The sequence below is a fragment of the Bactrocera neohumeralis genome, unplaced genomic scaffold, assembly GCF_024586455.1.
Source record: "Bactrocera neohumeralis isolate Rockhampton unplaced genomic scaffold, APGP_CSIRO_Bneo_wtdbg2-racon-allhic-juicebox.fasta_v2 ctg1302, whole genome shotgun sequence".
NCBI classification, from domain to species: Eukaryota; Metazoa; Arthropoda; class Insecta; order Diptera; family Tephritidae; genus Bactrocera; species Bactrocera neohumeralis.
In genome coordinates, this window is record NW_026089686.1 from 19,942 (window position 1) to 41,019 (window position 21,078).

The 21,078-nt window shown below is 35.0% G+C and overlaps 1 protein-coding gene and 1 long non-coding RNA gene across 5 annotated transcripts; one reads left to right on the plus strand and one right to left on the minus strand.

The window, feature by feature from the left end:
- Positions 1 to 1,931: 1,931 nt before the first annotated feature.
- On the minus strand, positions 1,932 to 4,025 carry LOC126766463 (uncharacterized). Its single transcript, XR_007668874.1, has 3 exons — positions 3,610 to 4,025; positions 3,471 to 3,554; positions 1,932 to 2,123 (listed from the first exon to the last, which is right to left on the minus strand). It is a non-coding gene; the product is annotated as an uncharacterized LOC126766463 (long non-coding RNA).
- A 543-nt stretch (positions 4,026 to 4,568) lies between these two features.
- On the plus strand, positions 4,569 to 21,043 carry LOC126766462 (sesquipedalian-1). Of its 4 annotated transcripts, none has more exons than XM_050484241.1 (4): positions 4,596 to 4,931; positions 4,998 to 5,192; positions 7,714 to 7,893; positions 20,929 to 21,043. In XM_050484241.1, exons 1-4 carry the CDS (start codon positions 4,730 to 4,732, stop codon positions 20,952 to 20,954), a joined length of 603 nt encoding a protein of 200 aa, XP_050340198.1. In that variant the 5' UTR covers positions 4,596 to 4,729; the 3' UTR covers positions 20,955 to 21,043. The 4 variants fall into 4 exon arrangements, with proteins under 4 accessions (XP_050340196.1, XP_050340198.1, XP_050340197.1 ...); XM_050484240.1 differs by lacking the exon at positions 20,929 to 21,043 and adding an exon at positions 10,682 to 10,849; XM_050484242.1 differs by lacking the exon at positions 20,929 to 21,043 and adding an exon at positions 10,700 to 10,849 and having other exon boundaries at positions 4,597 to 4,931.
- Positions 21,044 to 21,078: the final 35 nt, after the last annotated feature.

Here is a 21,078-nt window from a genome sequence, read left to right on the forward strand (position 1 = left end):
GAGTATTCGTCTCGGCACAACAAGAGGCTGTCCACAGGGGGGTGTGTTATCACCCCTGCTGTGGAGTCTTGTCGTAGACGACCTGTTAGCAATGCTAACGGACAATGGGATCCGCTGCCAAGGGTATGCGGATGATATTGTTATTATAGCCAAAGGCAAATATGAGGACACTCTCTGCGACCTGATACAAAGAGGTCTAAACCTGGCAAAGGGGTGGTGCAGGGGGTAGAATTGAACATCAACCCCTCCAAGACGACCATTGTCCCGTTCACGAGACGCAGGTCCCTGCCCGGTCTCAGGAACCTCACATTAGGAGGGAGAGTGATAGAGATGACCAATAAGGTCAAATACCTTGGTCTCACGCTAGACTCCACTTTGCGGTGGAAGCAACACGTGGACCTGACCTTGGTCAAAGCAACAAAGGCATTAATGGTGTGCAATCGGCTGGCGGGTAAGTCCTGGGGCTGTAAGCCAAGGATTGTTAGGTGGTTGTACACCATGATAGTGCGTCCGATAATCACGTACGGGGCGGTAGCCTGGGCCTCAGTAGCGTCGCAGACCTCGGTAGGAATTAAATTATCGAAGCTGCAGCGGCTAGCCTGTGTCTGCATGACGGGCGCAATGCGCACCTGCCCAACGGCAGCTATGGAGGCCCTTCTTGAACTCACACCGCTGCACTTGGTTATCGGCCAAGTAGCCAAGAGCACGCTTCTGCAAATAACGGCAGAAGGGTTTGGCAAAGGAAAGGTAATATCGTCCCAGAGGATGGAAAAGATTAGCGGCAATATACCAATCGCCCTCCTCCCGAAGGACAGCACTACCAAAACGGTTAACTTCACTAAGAAGTTTAAGGTCACCCTCGGAAGCAAGGATGAGTGGAACAACTCCACCCTTGAACTGCTTCTGAGGAACAGCACTTTGAGGTGGTACACCGACGGCTCAAAAATGTCGGAGGGAATTGGTGCAGGGATCGCGGGTCCACGCACCAAGCTCTCTATACCTATGGGGGAGTTTCCGAGCATTTTCCAGGCGGAAGTCTTTGCCATAAGTCGGTGCATAGATATAAACCTCCATCGCAACTATCGCAATGAGCGGATAGCCATACTTAGCGATAGTCAAGCGGCACTAAAAGCGATCTCCTCCTACGAGATCAAGTCGCTGCTAGTGCAGGAGTGCAGAGAAAGGCTGAACAGCCTTGCGGAAAGAAACCAGGTGCACCTAATTTGGGTGCCAGGTCACAAAGGAATAGCCGGTAACGAACTGGCAGACGAGCTCGCTCGCTCCGCAGCCTCCACCAAAATGGTAGGTCCTGAACCCTTTACAGGGGTGGGTCCCCATACTATAAAGGAGCTACTTCGCAAAGAAGAGAGAGTGTGCAGAGAGAAGTATTGGCAACAAACTCATGGCATGCGGCATGCCAGGTTGCTAATGGGAGGGTACAACATGAGCAGGTTCAAAGTTGTAATCAACCTCCCCAGGAATAAGCTTAGGCTCTTGGTCGCATTTTATACTGGCCACTGCAAGTTAAATAGGCATTTATATAACATGGGCCTATCTTCTTGCACTAACTGCCGGTTCTGCGACATGGAGCCTGAAACACACCGGAACACCTGCTGATCGACTGCACAGCAGTCTGCAGACGCAGGATTAAGGCCCTCGGATCCATGTTTCCGGACAGGAATTGCATCGACTCATTAGCACCCAGTAAAATTTTGGAATTCATCGACGTGCTGGGGCTAAGTGAGTCCATGTGATCTAGGAGAGGGCACAATAGACCAAAGGTCGCGGTGCATTCCTCATAAATAAATCTAGATGTGCCCCTTAAAGTCTGAGGCTTATAAGTGTTTATTTATGCACTTATATTTTTTTTAATATTTTCAACATTTAATTATTAATTCAAACCGAATATCTATAATAATCACAATCCAACAAAAAACGTGTTCACCTTTATTCGTTTATGAATTTTTCACTGTATTGAATTATTTATTATACATATATGCACCCAATATGCAAAATAACGTATGATCCAAAAATTTTAAATTGAGTGTTTCATTGATTTCAATCCACCACTTCAAGTTACATATATATGAGTACATATATACAACATTTTAAGGTTCTGCCATCTGATATAATTCAGTTTTAACCAATATTTATATATCCCAAAAAACAACGATGTTACGATAGCAATATTCGCTGATGACACTGCAGTCCTAACTTCAAATAAAGTTCCTTCAGAATCTTCTGACATACTACAAAATTACTTATTCCAACTAGAAGACTGACTCAAGATGTGGAACATTAAAGTCAATTCAGATAAATCTGTCCATGTTACTTTTACCCTAAGAAAAGGTGATTGTCCTTCAATCAAAATTTTTAATACAGCCATACCTGTTAGTGATCATGTGAAATACCTGGGGTTACACATAGATAGAAGGCTTACCTGGAAATATCATGTAAAAGCGAAAAAAGAACAAATTAATATAAAATTGAGAAGTCTTTATTGGCTTCTAGGTAAAAAATCTGTTCTTTCTCTTGAAAATAAACTGCTAATTTATAAAACCATCATCAAACCTATTTGGACTTATGCGATACAAATATGGGGCACGGCAAGCAATTCAAATATTTAAATAATACAGCGCGTTCAATCAAAAACTCTCAGGTCAATTACAAAAGCTCCATGGTATGTTTCAAATCATACTATTCACAGAGATTTAAAAATATGCAAAGTGAAAGATGAAATAAAAAAGTTTAGTGAAAGATACAAAATCAGGTTAGAGATCCATCCCAATCCTTTAGCAGTGGCATTACTAAAGGCACCCACTACAACAAGGTTAAAAAGAAAAGACATATTAAACTTGTAAACCAGCACGCATGCACGTAATGTAAATACATAACTTTAGCACAAACTAGTGTATGATTATGTTATTTTAACATAAAGAAAACAGCAAATAATTATGTAAATTAGTATGTATGTAGTTTGGATTTTTATTTTTATTATACTGTCACTGAACAGAGGGTCACTTAATGAAGTAACACTCACAATTTGTTTGTACCTTAACAGCACATTTACTTATTGTCTGTTAACATTAAGACATATAGTAAATTTAACTTGAATAAAAAAAAAAAAACTAGTCTTATATGTCGTCAGCTGAAATGCAAAATAACGTATCATCAAAAAATTCGAAATTGAGTGTTAATTGATTACGCTTCACCACTTCAAATAGTATTATGTTCAACATTTTCAGGTTCTGCACTCAGATATAAACCAGTTTTAACCGATATTAAATTTTTTTTCACTCATGTTCTATTTTATTTCATTTATGCCACTTTAAATTTCCGAAAATGTTGTTACGTTATTTTGCATTTCAGGTGACGATATACAAATAAAAAGTTATTTTGGTATGTCCAACGTACATATGTATGGTAAATACTTATATAAATAAGAAAATAAAATCAAATATTCTACTTACATGGGCATTTCTCGCTCCCCAGGAAATTTGTGTAGCCGTAACGAGCATTCACACCCTAATATACATTTGCGAGGCATTTTCCTTCTGTAAAAAAGTTTCATTTATTAATTGGCTATAATTTAACTTATAGCATACTAACCTGTCGATCGATCGGAACAGGAACGGGATAGGATTGATCTGTGAAAATAATAATAAAGTAATAATTATATTCAAAACTTAAATAACTTACTTTTAAAATGACCGTCCGTCCGTCAGATTGAATATTTTCAAATATAATGCCAGTATTGCTATTGAGCATGGCAAAATAGTGTTGCGTAAGCTAATTTAAACTCCTTTTTACTACTAAATAGATATTGCAAATTCAAAAAATAATTATTTTAAGAATCATTTTTATTTAAAAACTTAGCTTGGAACTAAAAATTAATATGGTAAATCTGTTAGGATGGTCAAACACTCCATTTGGGAACGAGTAGGATTCCTGATCGCCGGCGTATAGCTAAATTCTGACATATAAAACGTGTATGTAGTTTGTGATTACAAAAATTTATACTTAAAATATAGGAAACATGGCAATTATAATTTTCTGTTGATTTATCTTACAATAAAAAATTTTGTTTTACTGTTCAGACGAATTATTATAGTATGTAATATCAAACTTTTCTACAATAGTTATCTCTTATGGACCACTCATTATAAAATATAATTTCCAATTTGTCCATGAATAAGTTAACTAAAACGCTTAAAAATATATAACATATTTATCTATATCATGAAGGTATAATTAATTTTTTTGATAACAGCTATAAATATCACTCTATAACAAAAATTGAAAATAGTATTTATAAATGAACAAATAAAGAACTATAAATTTATAATTTAATATTACAGTATTTTCGCTTTCTGCATCCCGTTTTGACCTCTCGCCACTCTTATTCACCAGAGGTGGCCATGATGTTTTATTGTGAACGTACACTTGAGGGGTAGGTTAAGGACTGTGAATGGCTCTTTTTTCTATTGTGAATGGGACTTTCCCTACTCCTCTATGATATGGAGTCTCCACAGGCAATAGTTAAAGCGAGACAGTTAGTAGACCATACATTTTTGCGCATCAAGATCGCTTGTAATAAACTGTTTCAGTGACAACAAAATCTTTGACAATATCCTGTGTGTGAACGGTCTCTTATATATATATATAGACCGACTATGTTGTTATGCCTGAGAATTTGTAATTAAGAACGAGTTTTTGGTGTTTTAATAGGATGAAAATAAACGAGAAAAATTTGTGTGTTTTTGCCACTTCTCCTCCCTTTGATTGCGAAGGATTTTTGAATAAGCGGGGTGAAATAAATAAGGCTTTCCAAAGGCGATATTTTGTTCTGAAGGGAAATTTATTATTTTATTTTGAGAAAAAAGGAGATAAAGAACCATTAGGACTCATAATTGTGGAAGGTTGTACAATAGGTAATCAACAAAAAGTTAAATGAAATTGTTTATTTCACTTAACCGTTTTATTTTATTTGGCTTTAGAATTATCCGAAGAAAGCGATCAGTACTGCTTCGAAATAGCTTTCAATGGCAACCGAACTTATATCTTAAGTGCAGATTCGCAGGAAATTATGGAAAATTGGATGAAAGCGTTGACGTGTGCAGGTTATGAATACAAAAAATTGGTTGTGGCGGAACTGCAGCGACAATTAGAGGAAATTGAATTTTCTCGTAATAGTAAGTTATTATATTGACTTCTATTGCATTGTACAGAAAAATGGTTTGACTTTGAAGTATACTATATATATATATTTTCTTGATCTGGAGGACCTGCACTATCCGCACATACTCATTTTAATACCGAAATCGAGGAATGCAATTCTAAATCCCAGCCCCGAACAATAGTATTTTGTTTTTTGAACGGATTCATACCCGTAAACCTTGAGATTTTTTTATTCATCATTTATTCTTCAAAACTACAATCGCACACAAGAAATTCTCTTGTTAAATAATACATTTTGATTATATGCAATAATATTAGATATGCTTTCAAAGTTTGGCCAACGTAAGTGTACAAATTTTTTATTGCCTGCACAAAAATGATATATTTTAATTTTTGACAATCGTGCGCATTAAGTTTGATTCACTTTTAATTTTTTTTTTATAAAAACACGAAAAAAACTTAATATTATTATATTTTTACTCTTGGTGGCAGTTTAAAAGTTGAAATAGTTAAGAGAAAAGTCTATGCAAAGTCAAAACATCTCTCTATACAACTTTTTTTTGTTACTTTGTGGCTCTTAAATAGAAATTTTATAAAAAAAAAATTAGGCTGGGAATTAGAATAGCATCCCCGGATTTCGGGAATAAATGGGTATCACTGGAAAGGTGACGTTTTCCAGATCACGAAAATATATATATATAGTAGTTTTTTTTCCGCGCCGCGCTTCAAAAAAAATAACCATGGCAACCCTTTTCTTATTGTGCAAATGCAATACGGAGTGCAACGTATTAGACCAAATTTTGGCCTGGAAGTTAGGCCACAAAATTACAAATTATATTAAAAACTTTTTGATAAATCGAAAATTCAGAGTAAAAGCAAACGGTGCCATTACAGATTGTTGGCCATTGGAAAACGGCATTCCTCAAGGTTCGCCATTATCCGTCACTCTTTTTCTAGTTGCTTTTGACAGGCTGAGTCGAGTAATAAATGAAAACAAGTTCTTCAAACATGTCTTCTACGCAGATGACTTATGTAAATACGGCAGAGTAAAAAATGTAACGGTCTTCCAAACCGAATTTAATAACCTCCTCGTAGAGATAATAAACTGGTGCAACGCTAGCGGAGCTAAGATATCCATAGCCAAATCTAATCATCTGCACATTTGCAACAAACATACTTGCCAAAGTTTTACTTTAAACCTAGGCGACACCTACAAAAAAAATGTTACAACACTCAAGATACTTGGCATATTCTTTAATAAAAAATACAACTGGAATGATCACATGCTAATTTACAAAAATCACTACAAAGTAGACTCAATATAATAAAATGCCTAAGTAACATCAAGCTGAAAAGTAGCACAAACTCACTTCTAAACATTGTGAAAGCCATTATACTTGGAAAAATCGATTATGGCCTGCCATTTTATAGCACCACGTCACCAGCAAATCTATCTAAAATATCATCTGTTTACCATTCTGCAGTTCGCTTGGCGTTGGGTGCCTTTCGCACCACTCCCACTCTCAACCTTCTCACCGAAGCGGGACTTCCACTCCTCAAAGATAGGATAAATTATATTACCGGTTGTATGGCAATTAAACTTACGCAAAACAATGACTCAGTGCTGAAATCATTAGTGAAAAAGAGACTAAAACGAAAACGTAAAACACGTAAGGAACCAACAATAGAAAGACTAATTGAGACAGCAAAATACCATGATATGCCACTGGATCATAATGCCACCACAAATATTCAAAACCCACCATGGGCACTCCCTACAAACTGCATATTACTGCAGTTAACAAAATTCAAAAAAGAAATCACTCCAATTTCAATGTATCTCCAGCATTCCAATGTATATTTCCAATGTATATACGCAGCAAATACCACGACTGGTCTACCTTATATACTGACGGCTCCAAATATAAGGACATAACCGCATATAGCGTCGTTAACGAGAACGTAACACTATCCTCCTCTATACTGCCATCATACGCATCTGTATATACTGCAGAAGCAACCGCAGTCTACCACGCTTGTAAAATAGCAAAGAAAAGCAAAGGGAAATGGCTTATCTTTAGCGACTCACTCTTAACTCTGCTATCGGTAAAAAACATTAACAATAACGATACCGTGATTTCCCAAATCAGAGATATATTAACTTCCAATGCTACAAAAATTAAGTTAATTTGGATTCCCAGCCACATCGGAATAAAGGGCAACACCTCGGCAGACGCAGCAACAAAACTTGCCACCAACTCACCGTTACACATAACAATCAGCTTTAACAAGAAAGACCTAAAAAACACAATCAATAAATTAAATCGGAAACTTATGGTTGAACATAAACATAAAGAGATTTATATGCATTATAAGCAAAATTAGATTGTACTTTGAAATATAAATGTTTTACTAATATCAAACGATAATAACGTAAAGCTGACGGCTTAACCGCTAGTGCTATATATATAAATTGTAATTATATTATTCTTTGTATAAAATTAATAATAATAATAACTTCCAAATTAATTGCAGAAATTATTACCGAGGCCACTTCCGCAACAAATGTACCAAGACCACCACCACGAAGGTACAACCCATTCAATCGACCAGCACCTCCCCTGCCAGGCTTTAGCAGTAATAATAATGTCTCCTCAGAACCATTCATTAATGGACATTTGGTTTCCGCAAAACAGTGTGCACAGACTTCATCAGGTAAATATATGTAAATACTAAGTATTTGAATTAATGCATACATATAATACCCCTAAAATGGATTATCACGAGCAACTGCATAGCCAGTAATTGTTTTTTCGTATTATGTATTACTAAAATTATTCATTTAAAGGTTTGATAGTGTAAAAACATTTTTTTTGGAAGTTTTCATAAAGTTGTAAAGTTTTTCATCGGATTTTCGAATTTTTATTTGTTGTCATTCGGATTTAATATTGAAATAATAACAAATGCCTTTAAGATTGAATTTTTTTTATGTTGGAAACCAGTACTTTCGTTTACATACTTATTCGGTTATTTACATATGTATGTCTGTTTATCGAGATGATGTTCGGTTTACAGTTTGCAGTATGCGAAAGAGTAAGCGTAGCAATCCGCTTAGTGGCGTAAAATCAGAGCAACTGAATAGAGTGCGTCCTGATTCCATGATATAAGATTGTGTCAATAGCCCAAAAATCGTTTTGATTCTTAACTGCTAGTAGCTGCTAGCAACGAGGAAAAACAAAGCAAGCCAATTGAGAAGTTACGCTCATTAAGAGCGATATAAAGAAACAGCAAAGAAACCTAGCAGAAATTAACTTGAAAATAGTATAAATGTTTTAAATAATCACAAGTTATATAGCTTCTGTCATGTGCGATTGAGGAAAATCTAGTACTCCTATTGCGGTTTTCAACTCCAAAAATCAGAACAATTCAATTCAGTTGTTGCCGAAAAGGTGTATAATTAATAAAGTGGACATTAGTTTTTACAAATCTGATGTTCTGCACATTTGAAAAAGCCTTCGTGATTACTCAAATCATTTCCAAGTTCCTAACACCAAGTAAGCCAAAGTTTTATTGAAAACTAAATTGCTTTTGAATAAGGTTTTTGTAGATTCATAAGTTATTTTCGTTTCAGTAAGGTATCATTTTGTTTTTTACTAAATGAGATGTGTGGACATTTCCAGATGCGACAAGTTTCTGCTTTTTGTTGATGGTAGTTATCAAAAATGTATTTAAATAGTTTCACCTATGGGTTGGACAATATCTAAGGTTGTCAAGGAGGTTTAAATAAGAACACAGTATTTGTGCACAATGGGTAAAATACAAATAAGTGAAAAGTAGCAAAACGTTAAAAAAATTTGATTTTACTCGGAAAATGTGTGTATCCTTTGTTTTTGTTTTAAACACTTATCACAGTCTCTTAATTTTGTTTTTACCCAGCGGGATATGGTAGACATTGGTAAGCGAGCAACGTAAACGAAGCAGCATGATTGTATCGCTTACTCCGACCGATGAAAATTAACACGGCCATGTCCTACGAAAAGTAACAGATTGTTGTTGTTGTTTTAACGGAATATCTAATCCCCGTTAGGATGGTAAATGTCACTTGTGTTGTCGTCGACGTCATCTAACGACAGGCCCAAGAAACGTGCTGTTTCGACGGGGTCGAACGACGTTGCGCTAGGGTCACTCGGGTTTCTCGCGGCAGCTGGAGCTCTTCGTCTGCTATGGGTGGTGGTTTGACTCCAAGAACGCCATTCACGGGAAGGGTGTAAATGGCGGTCAGTACCTGTCGATTGCCTTGTATGTTGCCAACAACGTTTGTCTTTTCCCCATGTGCTGCCGGCTAGCGACTTGAGGATTTTGTTGCGGCTCTGTACCTTGGCGATAATGGCGGTCGTATGGGGAGAGAAGGAGCATAGACTGTCGAATGTTACACCTAAAATCTTAGGGTAGTAACAGATCATCCCTTTCGCTTACCATGGCGACGAAGAATTCTTCGATGCCAAAGTTAAGTTATTTTTCCTAAATAAACGCAGTAGTGTTCAACTAATAATTATATAATGTCATCAGACGAATGAACGGTTGCAATTTTCAGCGCCTTTAACCTTATTTCATAATCAACGTTCTTTTCATTAGTTAGACTAATTGGTCTAAAGAATTTCGCCAGTGAATAATCCTTTCTTTCTACCAAGTGCTGGAAAGATGCCGTGCGCCCCTGGAGAATTGAATTTTCCGAACGAACCCATAGCTTATTTGATTGAGTCCGCAGAAAACGTGGAGTCAGTGGCTTTCTCATCCACAGCATTTTCTCATTAATTCCGCTCTTCTCAGTAGCCTTGGGCATGTAGCTCCTGAACAACCATTACCTGCACCGCTTGTTATCATTGCGTTTTCCTTTGCCGTCAGAAGTTTTTGTTGCCTTGTGGAAGTTGTTGTTTTGTTGTATTTTCCTTACGACGTTTCATTAAGGTATCTCAATTTTAACTCAAGTTATTGCTTGCATAGACGTTCGGATGGACGGACGGACAGACAGTCACTCAAAATTTAACTCGCCTCGTCATCCTGATCATTTTTTTGGCTGCAATTTAGAATAGTATCCCCGGATTTCGGGGTTAAAATGGGTATGTACGGATAGTGGAGGTCCTCCAGATCAAGAATATATATATATACATATATATATATATAGTTGCCGCTGACTTATGGTTTTTGAGATATTTGCATTTAAAGTTCAAAAAATCAACTATTTAAAATGCGTGTTTCTCCGATTTATAATGCATTTTACACTTATATTTTTAACTTTTATATCCACTAACACTTCACTAATTCGTTTCTAATCATTTATTGTATAGAAAATAGTGCAAAAATAACTTTAATTCCATATCAAACTTTTTTAAGCATTGAAAACGATAGCATTATTTTTTTTCTCAAGCTTATAAAAAATTTTTAGAGAAATCCATAATTTTGTGAAAAAGTTAAATTGATTTTTTCTTGGATCGTCAAATAGAAGCCGAAATATTTTCAGGTATTTGAATTTGAACTCCTGTTTGTTCGCTAAAAACAATACCTACAATAATAAGTACCTGCATTGCGGCCGCTGGAAAGTGCAACATGAATGACGACGATGATGATACCGTTATGGGATGGCAGAAAGTAAGAAAACGACCAGCGAAAAGATCAATGCAGAACTCACCAAATGTGACTAGAAAACAACCGGCACTGGATTATGGCGCATGCACTTCAAATGATGTTAACCAATTCAATATTTTAAACAACGATGATGGAGAAACGTTCACGAAGAATACAAACCCTGATAATATAATGAATGATAAAAATGCAGTTGAACAAGAGCATGAGAGAAGTGAAATACTGGAAACTCCAAAACCCCCACTAAGGAGCTACTAAATATGTTTTTCTTAGATCTTGAGCCAGATAATACTAGCCCGGAAATTTACAACGTAAAATATATTGGGAACGCTGTTGTTAATATAGAATCACCAAAGAAGGTAAGCGATATCGTTCAATGTTTTCGTTGCCAGGAATTCGGCAACACAAAATAATTTTTTTTTTTTTTGTTATACATTTTATTTGCAATCTATTTCAGTAAATAATAAGCAAATTTGATAACAAAACCATAATTTCACTTATATTTTTGGTCTCCCATGAGATCAAAAATAATATACAATATAACAATATGTTCTATATACAAATGTTTATATAAAAATTTTAATTATACATTTAATTTCGTAGTAACATATATAATTAAACATTTACTTAATTCCTAAATGGGAGATCTAGAACATGTTGTCTTTTAAGTCTAATAGTTTCATTACTATCATCTAATAACATGACTGCCAAAGGATTGTCATGATAACTTATCCTGTGCAAATATGCTGAACTAAATCTTTTAATTTCATCTTTAACAAAAGGTATATTCAGATCTGAATGAATGGCTTTATTTGAAATGAACCAAGGCGCGTTTGTAATTAATCTTAGAGTTTTCGATTGGTATCTTTGTAGAATTTCAATATTTGAATTACAAGCAGTGCCCCAAAGTTGCACACCGTATGTTCATATAGGTTTTAGTATAGATTTATATAATAGTAATTTATTTTCAAGATATAACTGCGATGTTTGCCCAAGTAGCCAATAAAGTTGTTTGGTTTTTATTTTTAATTGTTTATTTTTGGCTTGTATGTGCTGTTTCCAAGTTAATCGTCAGCATAAGTAGCAATTAATACATTTTCAGTTTCTGGAATGTCAGATGTAAAGATGGTGTATAGTACAGGGCCAAGAACGCTTCCCTGTGGTACTCCTGCATTAATGTATTTTATGTCAGACGTATCGTCATTTATCTTTACGTAAAACGACCTGCTTGTTAAATAGGACTTGAGAATTAGATATACTTGAGAGGAGAATACTTTTTTTAATTTGTATAGTAGACCATGATGCCAAACTTTATCAAATGCTTGTTGTATGTCTAAAAACGCAGCTGAACAATATTCTTTACGTCCTAAAGCATCAATAATGTGATTAATTACACGATGGCACTGTTCGGGGGTACCATGATATCGACGAAACCCAAATTGGTGTTCAGGTATCACCTTATTCTCTTTAAGTATTGGCAATAATCTGCGCAAAAATATTTTTTCAAATACTTTGGAGAATAAAGACAACAAACTGATTGGTCTATATGAAGTGATTTCGTTCTCAGATTTAGCTGGTTTAGGCACCATCACAATTTCAGCACATTTCCACTGGGTAGGGAAATGGTTAAGCCTTAAAATAGAATTAAATATAAGTGTTAGCAACATAATTCCTTTTTAAGGTAAGCATTTAGCTACTTTGGCATCAATTTTGTCATATCCTGGGGCTTTCGTGTTAGACAATTTCTCTATTTCAGTACGTATTTCAGCGGGTGTAAAATGGTAAAGACATTTGACATGCTATGTCAAGGAATTCTAATATTATATATATCATTGTTCCTGCCACTGTTGTCAAAAGGAGAGAAAGTTGTTTCAAGGTATTTACTAAATGCATTTGCTTTACTTTTATCTGTTTATTTTGAAATAAAAAATTTAAATGTGTTAAATGTTCGCTACAACACGCAAGTGACAACTGCCCAAAAGACAAAAACATTCCAGCTAAATGTGCTAATTGTTTCGAGAACCATGCTGCCAGTTATAAAGGCTGCATAATTTATCAAAAAATTATGTCCAACAAAAAGTCTGCTACCAATGATTTGGATAAGAGCCAAGCTCAAAACAGCCGGTCCAATTATAGCCAGCCAAACTTCATAAGGCCAAGTAGTCAATTAAATAACTTAAACCTCAAGAACAATCCGCCAACTTATGATCAGGTAGTGGGAAATGATAATGTAAACAATCAAGGCGATGCATTGTCAAGAATTGAAACACTTCTGGAAAAACAAGCTGAGTAAATAAGCAATTTACTTAATACGATGATGCTCCTTGTAAATAAGTTATGTATGTAGATATTCGTATAGCCATATGGAATGCTAATGGACTTTCAAATCACTATAATGAAATAAATTTATTCCTAAAATCTCATAACATTCACATAATGCTAATTTCTAAGACTCACTTTGCTAGAAAATCATATACTGTGAGCGTCAAAAATAAGTAAACAGCAGTTCTATCAAAATTAAAGTGTTTATAACAACGCAGTCTTTAATGCAACAATAAAAAGTTGTACTACAGAACCTAAGGCTAAGGCTATTATAAGAGTTTAACTTAGCATAAATAATTAACAAAAATTAAACACAGCCAAAAATAATTCACTTAAAGTAAAAATACTCTCCTTTTTTCGCGTCAAAAAAAAGTAAACAGTAGCAACAACTGTTGCTTGTTTTTAATACTTATTTGGGGGAAGCGCCAAATATCCTTTGGAAACAGTTATTATTTAAGAGACTAAGTGCAGTAAAACATATTTTATATATCATTATGTTTTTTTTTTTTTTTGAGGTTAAGTCGCTAAAATATCAATATTTGTAATGGGTAGGCGAACGACTACTGAAACGGTTGAAAACTTTTATTAGACTTGCATAAAAAAGATAAATCTTTGCGCGAAATCGGATAAATAGTTGGAAGACACTATTGCACAATAATAAAATTATTGATAAACATGGTACACATCAGACTGTTGAAAATTTGTCACGGCCGAGCCGACCAAAGCGCCTTACTGACACTGCAGCGCAATAAATAGTACGGGAAGTGAAAACAAATCCAGCTTCAAACGCTGCTCAAATATCAAAAGATATAGCGGAGACATAGGGTAAACCAGTAAGTACCAGTACAATCAGGAGAACTTTGCACAAAAGCGGTTTGCATGGACGAGTACCACGCCGAATGGCCTATACATCACAGACGAATAACAGATGAACTTGAAATTTTCAAAAAAGTATACAAATCAGGCTGAAATTTTCTGGGAAAACATTTTTTATACAGACGAAACCAAATTCGAAATATTTGAATCGAAAAAGTCTCCCAAAATTTGGAGATCCAAAAATAAAGCCTTTACTGATAAGTGTGTTACCCACACCGTAAAGCACGGTGGAGGATCGCTTGTGGTCTGGGGCTGTATGGCAGCTTCTGATGTTGCGAATTTGGTTTTTATTGAGCCCACGATTAATACATTGGATTATTTCAACATTAAAAAAAAACAAATTTTGCTCAAAGCATTGAAAAATTAGGGCAATCAGGAAACTGAATCTTTCAACAGGAGAACGATCCTAAACACAAGTCCAAATTTGTTAGTGAGTGGCTGTTATATCAACCACCAAAACGCTGGACAACCCTCCTCAGACCCCATTAATAATATCGAGCATCTGTAGAAGCACCTTGACCGAAAAATCAGGCAGAAGGACATTTCAAGCAAGGACGACCTAAATAAGGCTTTGATTGAAGAATGGAGCAAAATCTCCCCAGAATTTACTAAAAAAATTTTCAGAATACATGCCCAGAAGAGTAAGTGATGTCCAGAAGTCCAAAGGAAAGTAAACAGAATACTGGAATGAATATTAATTTAGTTTACGTACATAGATTTTAACTTTACAGAACTCTGTTTACTTTTTTTGACGCGAAAAAAGGAGATTATTTTTACTTTAAGTGAATTATTTTTGGCTGTGTTTAATTTTTGTTTATTATTTATACTAAGTTAAACTCTTATAATATAAGCCTTAAATTCTGTAATACAACTTTTTATTGTTGCATTAAAGACTGCGTTGTTATAAAAACTTTAATATAGATAGAACTGCTGTTTACTTATTTTTGACGCTCACAGTATATATATAAAAGGGTATGAAGTCATAAATGCTAAACATCCGTCTGATAAGGCACTTGGAGGTGCAGCAGTAATTGTTAAAAACACTCTTAAATTTATAAAACTTGATAACGTGAATTTAGTAAATATACAAGCTGCAGCTATTCAAATTAAATGTACCCATATTGATGTATCTATAGCAGCGGTGTATCTACCTCCACGGTTCGCGTTTAAATTAGATGACTATAAAATATTCTTTCAAAGTCTCGGTAACCACTTTATTGCTCGAGGGGACTATAACGCTAAGCATCCTTGGTGGGGATCTATACTGAGTAACCCCAAAGGAACTGAGTTATTTCAATGTATAACAAAGTTCAATTACTCAACTATTTCTACCGGAAAACCTACATTCTTGCCTGGAGACCCTCGAAAAAGACCGGACCTGTTAGATTTTGCTGTGTACAAAGGTATATCACAACACCAACTGCACATTTAAGAGAGCTTTGATTTAAACTCTGATCATTCACCAATAATTGTAACTTTTGGGACTACTGTGTCAAGTATGGAAAAACCATACAAGATTATTACGCAAAATACGGATATAGCAGCATTTAGAAACTGGCTTGTGAATCGAACTAGTTTAGATATATCCTTAAAATCTGGCGATGAGATTGATTTAGCCGTTGAAAATCTTACTAATACTATTCATGAAGCGGGATTTCTTTTCACTTCACATTCAAGTGTTAAGGAAGTTAAAAAACCATTTCTTCCCTTTGAATTAAGACGGTTAATAAAAGAGAAAAGATTACTCAGGAAAAGATGGAAAATTAGTCGTAGTCCTCTTAACAAAAGAATTTTGAACAAGACACCCAATGATTTGAAGTCCAAACTGCGAGAAATAAAAGATCAAGAAACATCAGAGTATCTAAGGAATTTAGATCCCCATGCAAACAACTCTGAACATAACCTGTGGAAGGCAACGAAATATCTAAAGAGACCCACTAGGAGAAACACGATTTTAGAAAATAGTTATGGTCACAGGTGCAGAGATAATCAAGAGAAAGCCGAAGCTTTTGCTTATCATTTACATTCAGTTTTTAGACCAAGCGTAATTGCAGATAATGAAAACACTGCTGAAGTACTAAACTTCCTAGGAAGTAACGACTGAAATAAAGAAAATTAAACTTAAAAAATCGCCTGGTTTTGATAAAATTGATGGTCTTGCTTTTAGACACCTGACCCAAAAATGTATCAGACTACTTACACTTTACCACAAAATTGAACATACGATGACAATTTTTCGATTTTCTAACAAAATAATTCAAAGTTCAAATTTTTTTTTATGCAGTTTTATTTAATTTATTATTTAAAAGTTGGAAAAAACAAACATAACAATTCATTGCAAGTAAAACGATAAATAAAAGCAAAAATTCAAAATTCATTAAAAGGAATTGTCACATAAGTGTACATACGGTGTTAGGAAAACACTTTAAAAATAAATAGTTAATATTTTGTATGATCTCCTTTGGCTTTAACAAATTTGAATAGACGAGACGGCATAGACAAGGCTAAAGTTCGAGTAGTTTCCGGCGATATTTTATTCCATTCATCAACTATAATAGCCTTCAGATCCGATTTTGATGTTGCACGCCTTTTCTTAATCTTTTTCTTCAAATGATCCCACAAATGCTCAAAAACATTTAAGTCAGGAGATTGTGGCGGATTCGATTTCACGTTGTACAAGAACCATTCATTCACCAATACAGAAGTGTGGTTCGGATCATTGTCTTGAAGCATGATAGGCTGACCTGGCAAATTAAGTTTCTCGAGACTTGGGATGTAGGTGTCCTTAAGAATATCAATATACATATGTTTATCCATTATTCCATCGATAAATCTTATGTGTCAGACAGCACTAGCCGCCATACAACCATACACCATGACAGATCCTCCACCATGCTTAACGGTGGGAACAATATTTTTTCGTTGCAGCGAAGTATTTTTTTTACGCCAGACTTTGGTGTGACTATCGTTGGAGAAAACATTAAATTTACACTCATCGGTGAAAATGACACGTTCCCAAAAGGTTGGATCAGTTTGATGGATGTTTTCGTATTTTTTTGCATAGCTAATAGCCTTGACAGACGGCAGCGTTAATCCGGATTAACTGCGCACTTAATCAGATCCAAATTTGTAGGTGACAGACGGCAGCTATGCGAGTTTGAAACTCTAATAAACAGCTCATTGTCCTTTTTATAATATTTTCAATGAAAATTGATAGAAGATAAACATTACGGTTGTTAGCCGACCAATTTTTACCAAACCATTTTTTATTACAAAAGCATATCAACACATTATTTTTAAAACTGCATCATAACATAGAAGTTTTATTGATATTATATTGAGAATTTGATAAACAGCTGTCAGGGTTGCTTGTATTTCATTCACAATAGATGAAAATTGGCCATTTTTAACAATGTTGCCAACGAAAATCTCACAAACTCCCTAAATTTTGAGAGTTATTTTTGGATTCAGCAACGGAGTTAGCTGTGGTAACTCCTGAATTAATCCCGAAAAATGCAATTAATCTGGTTTAACGCTGCCGTCTGTCAATGCTATAAGCCGCTTAACAATATTTGCATCTCTTAACAATGGTTTTCTTCTCGCTGCTCTGCAATCTAAATCATGCTTTTTTAAACATCTTCGAACGGTTTCAGGATGCACATCAACTCCATAATCATTTCCGATGCCTTTCGCGATATTAACGGCATTTTCCCTAGGACAAACGTTGATTGTACGAATAATTTGCCTTTGCATCCTCAAATCCAGTTAAGGTGGGCGACCAGGGTGAGGCTTATTTTCATAGCTACCTGTCTCGTTAAAATTACTAACTATCACCTGTTGCTTTCGATAAATTTGTAATTTTTCCAATTTCCCCAAGGGGTTTTCCTTCGCTTTTGAGTTTTATTACGACTTTTCGTAGGTCTGACGATGTTTCTTTTCTTTTTAACATTTTGCGACTATATATAAACTAAAGATAATGTTTTCACGGCCGCAATTACAAAAGAACTGACCACGCAAACCCAACGGTAAATCAAATATCAGTAAAGCGTATTGTGAGATTTCATAATATGGGACTCACCTTTTTCATTCGTTTTTTATGCAGTGTCAATAGGAAATTGGTAGTTTCGTGTTGTAGTTAGTGGTACAAGACTAACAAAAATAAAATGCATTTAAAAAATTATCAAATTTGTGTTATTACATTAGATAATCGCAAAATTGTTATCGTTTGTTCACTTTTGTGGTTAAGTGTACATCTACAATGCTATGCTCAGACTCGACCACTATCCAATCCAAATCAATGGGAATGCGCTGAAATAATAATGATTCCAAAACCTTACAAACCGGAGCACTGCCCTTCTTCATACCGTCTAATTAGTTTACTGGCGACCTTCTCTGAGATATTTGAAAATATATTTTTAAAGAGAATGTTACCTGTTTTAGGGGACCTAAACATATTACCTGAACACCAGTTTGGGTTTAGAAGGGGGCATTGAACTCCTGAGCAATGTCATCGAATTGTTAAAATTATCACGAGTTCTTTCGAATGTAAGCAATACTGCGCAGAGGTCTTTTTACATGTTAAACAAGCAATTGATAAAGTATGGCACCCAGGGTTACTTTATAAAATAAAGAAATGGTTTCCAGCGCCTTAGCAAAGATGCATTTTCTGAGCTTTATTCGATTGACGCAGGAGTTCCCCAAGGGAGCGTCTTGGACCCCGTATTATATACAATATTTACAGCTGACCTACCGATCGCTAATGGCATAGCGGTAGCAACTTATGCTGATGATACGGCATTTATCGCCACCAGTTTTAATCCTAGTGATGCCTCACTTCACTTACAAGAACATCTTAATATTGTCGAAAAATGGCTAAAGAATTGGAAGATAGAACTAAATACACAGAAATCCGTTCAAATAACGTTTACGTTCCGGGATGAGAAATGTCCCCCCGTAACATTAAATGGCTCCATAATACCTGAAAGTGAAACTGTGAAATGCCTTTGTTTTTATTTGGACAGACGTCTCACTTGGAAGATACACATAAAAGAAAAAACGAAGCAGCACAAATTTAAAACTAAAAAAAATGTACTGGCTTTTAGGTCAGCGATCACAACTAAGCCTTGAAAATAAAGTACGTCTTTACAAGTCAATCCTTAAGCCAGTATGGACGTATGTAATGCAGTTATGGGGTACGGCGAGTATATCCAACATTGAAATCCTCCAAAGATATCAATCGACAACTTTAAGAAGCATTGCAAATGTTCCTTGGTATGAGAGCAATTTCGAAATCCGCAAAGATTTAAATATACCTTTTGTTAATGGCGAAATCAGCAAATCTTGTCGAAAGTATTTAGATAGATTGTCTAATCATGAAAACGTACTGGCAATAAATTTACTAGACAACAGTATGGATGTTGGACGCTTAAAACGAACTCACATTTTGGATCATCCATATAGGTTTTAAGTAGTTTTAAGAAGTTTAAGCAAATAAAATATAAGAATATATTGATTAGTCTCAATGGAGAACAACCAATCCTGTCACTATTAATGTATTTAAAAAATTTGCTGATTGTCAATTGATAGATTGCAAATAATTATATATTAAAAAACAAATCAAACTTTAGTTAAAATCCATTTATTCATAAAATAAGAAAATGGTTGTAAACAAGCAAAAAATTGGTGTTACCATATGTTGTAAAGCCGCCAATGCAGAAAGGAATTATATGCTGAAAACTAATGTGTTATATATTTCCTGTCATTGGAGTATTATTTGTTTTCTTTATTTCTTGTAAAACATGAACGTAAGGTAGCACTGATTATTAGTTAGAATGCTTTTGTTATTGTGTGAACAAAAATAATTGAACAAAAGTTAAATGTTGAATAAAAGTTATTTTTGCATTATTTAATATAAAACAAATGGTTAGAAACGAATTAGTGAAGTGTTAGTGTTAGTGGATATAAAAGTTAAAAATATAACTATAAAATTCATTATAAATGGGAGAAACACGCATTTTAAATAGTTGAATTTTTGAACTTTAGGGGGTAAAGGCAAATATCTCAAAAACCATAAGTCAGCGGCAACTGTATATATATATATATATATAGGAGGACCTCCTCTATCCGCCTCCCCCCGAAATCCTGGGTTGCTATTCTAAAATTTACCCATTTTTTTTATATAAACAACCCCATATCTAACGCGATTATTTTCAGTTTATACAAATAACCGTTAGGTGAAAAAACTATTATACTCTGTGTCGATAATACGATTGGAGTGCTGAACACATAGAGCGCGACAGACTGCAAGCGACATCTGTCAAATATTAAAATACACACGTTCTAATGGACACAGTTATTTAGACAGCTGCACGACTGCAGGCCGACAGTTGTCGCTCTCGCTAGTTTCAAAATATGTTTATGTTTGCCAACGACAGTAGGACGACAGTAGAGTTGACAGTAGAGAGGAGTGATGCCACTTATATGTAAAATGTAAAATTATTCAAAGCTCTAACAAACCTGACGTTATTTTACAAATAAAAGCATAAAATAGCTCTGTTATATAATATTTAATACCAATTGATAATTTAAAACAAATAAATTTGCCTATTTACTTATTTTTTGCATAAAAAATTTCACTTTGAACAAAATTTTAAAATTTCATTAAAGTGCAAGGTATTAGTATGGCCACAACGAAATTGTGTACATGCAAAATGCTGTGTTGTCTTGTGTACATGCCGGCCATTGTTATGTCGCTGCCTTCTTACAAATGTTCATGTAGAATGATTCCCGACGCCATTTACAGTTCACTGTCGTGCTGTTGTGTCGTGTCGAACTCTATGTGTTCAGCAGATGGTAGCTAACAAAAGTAACAGTAGTCACTAATTTTAAAATTTGACGCTCTTATTTTAGTGGTTGGAAGTATTAACCAGGAATAATGGGATGCCCAACTTATTTCAGTGTGAGAGCGCCTCAAAATAAGCGTTTTTTATAACATTTTCCATTATGGCCAGATCGAACAAAATAACAATTTTTGGGCATTTATTAACTCAACACCCAACA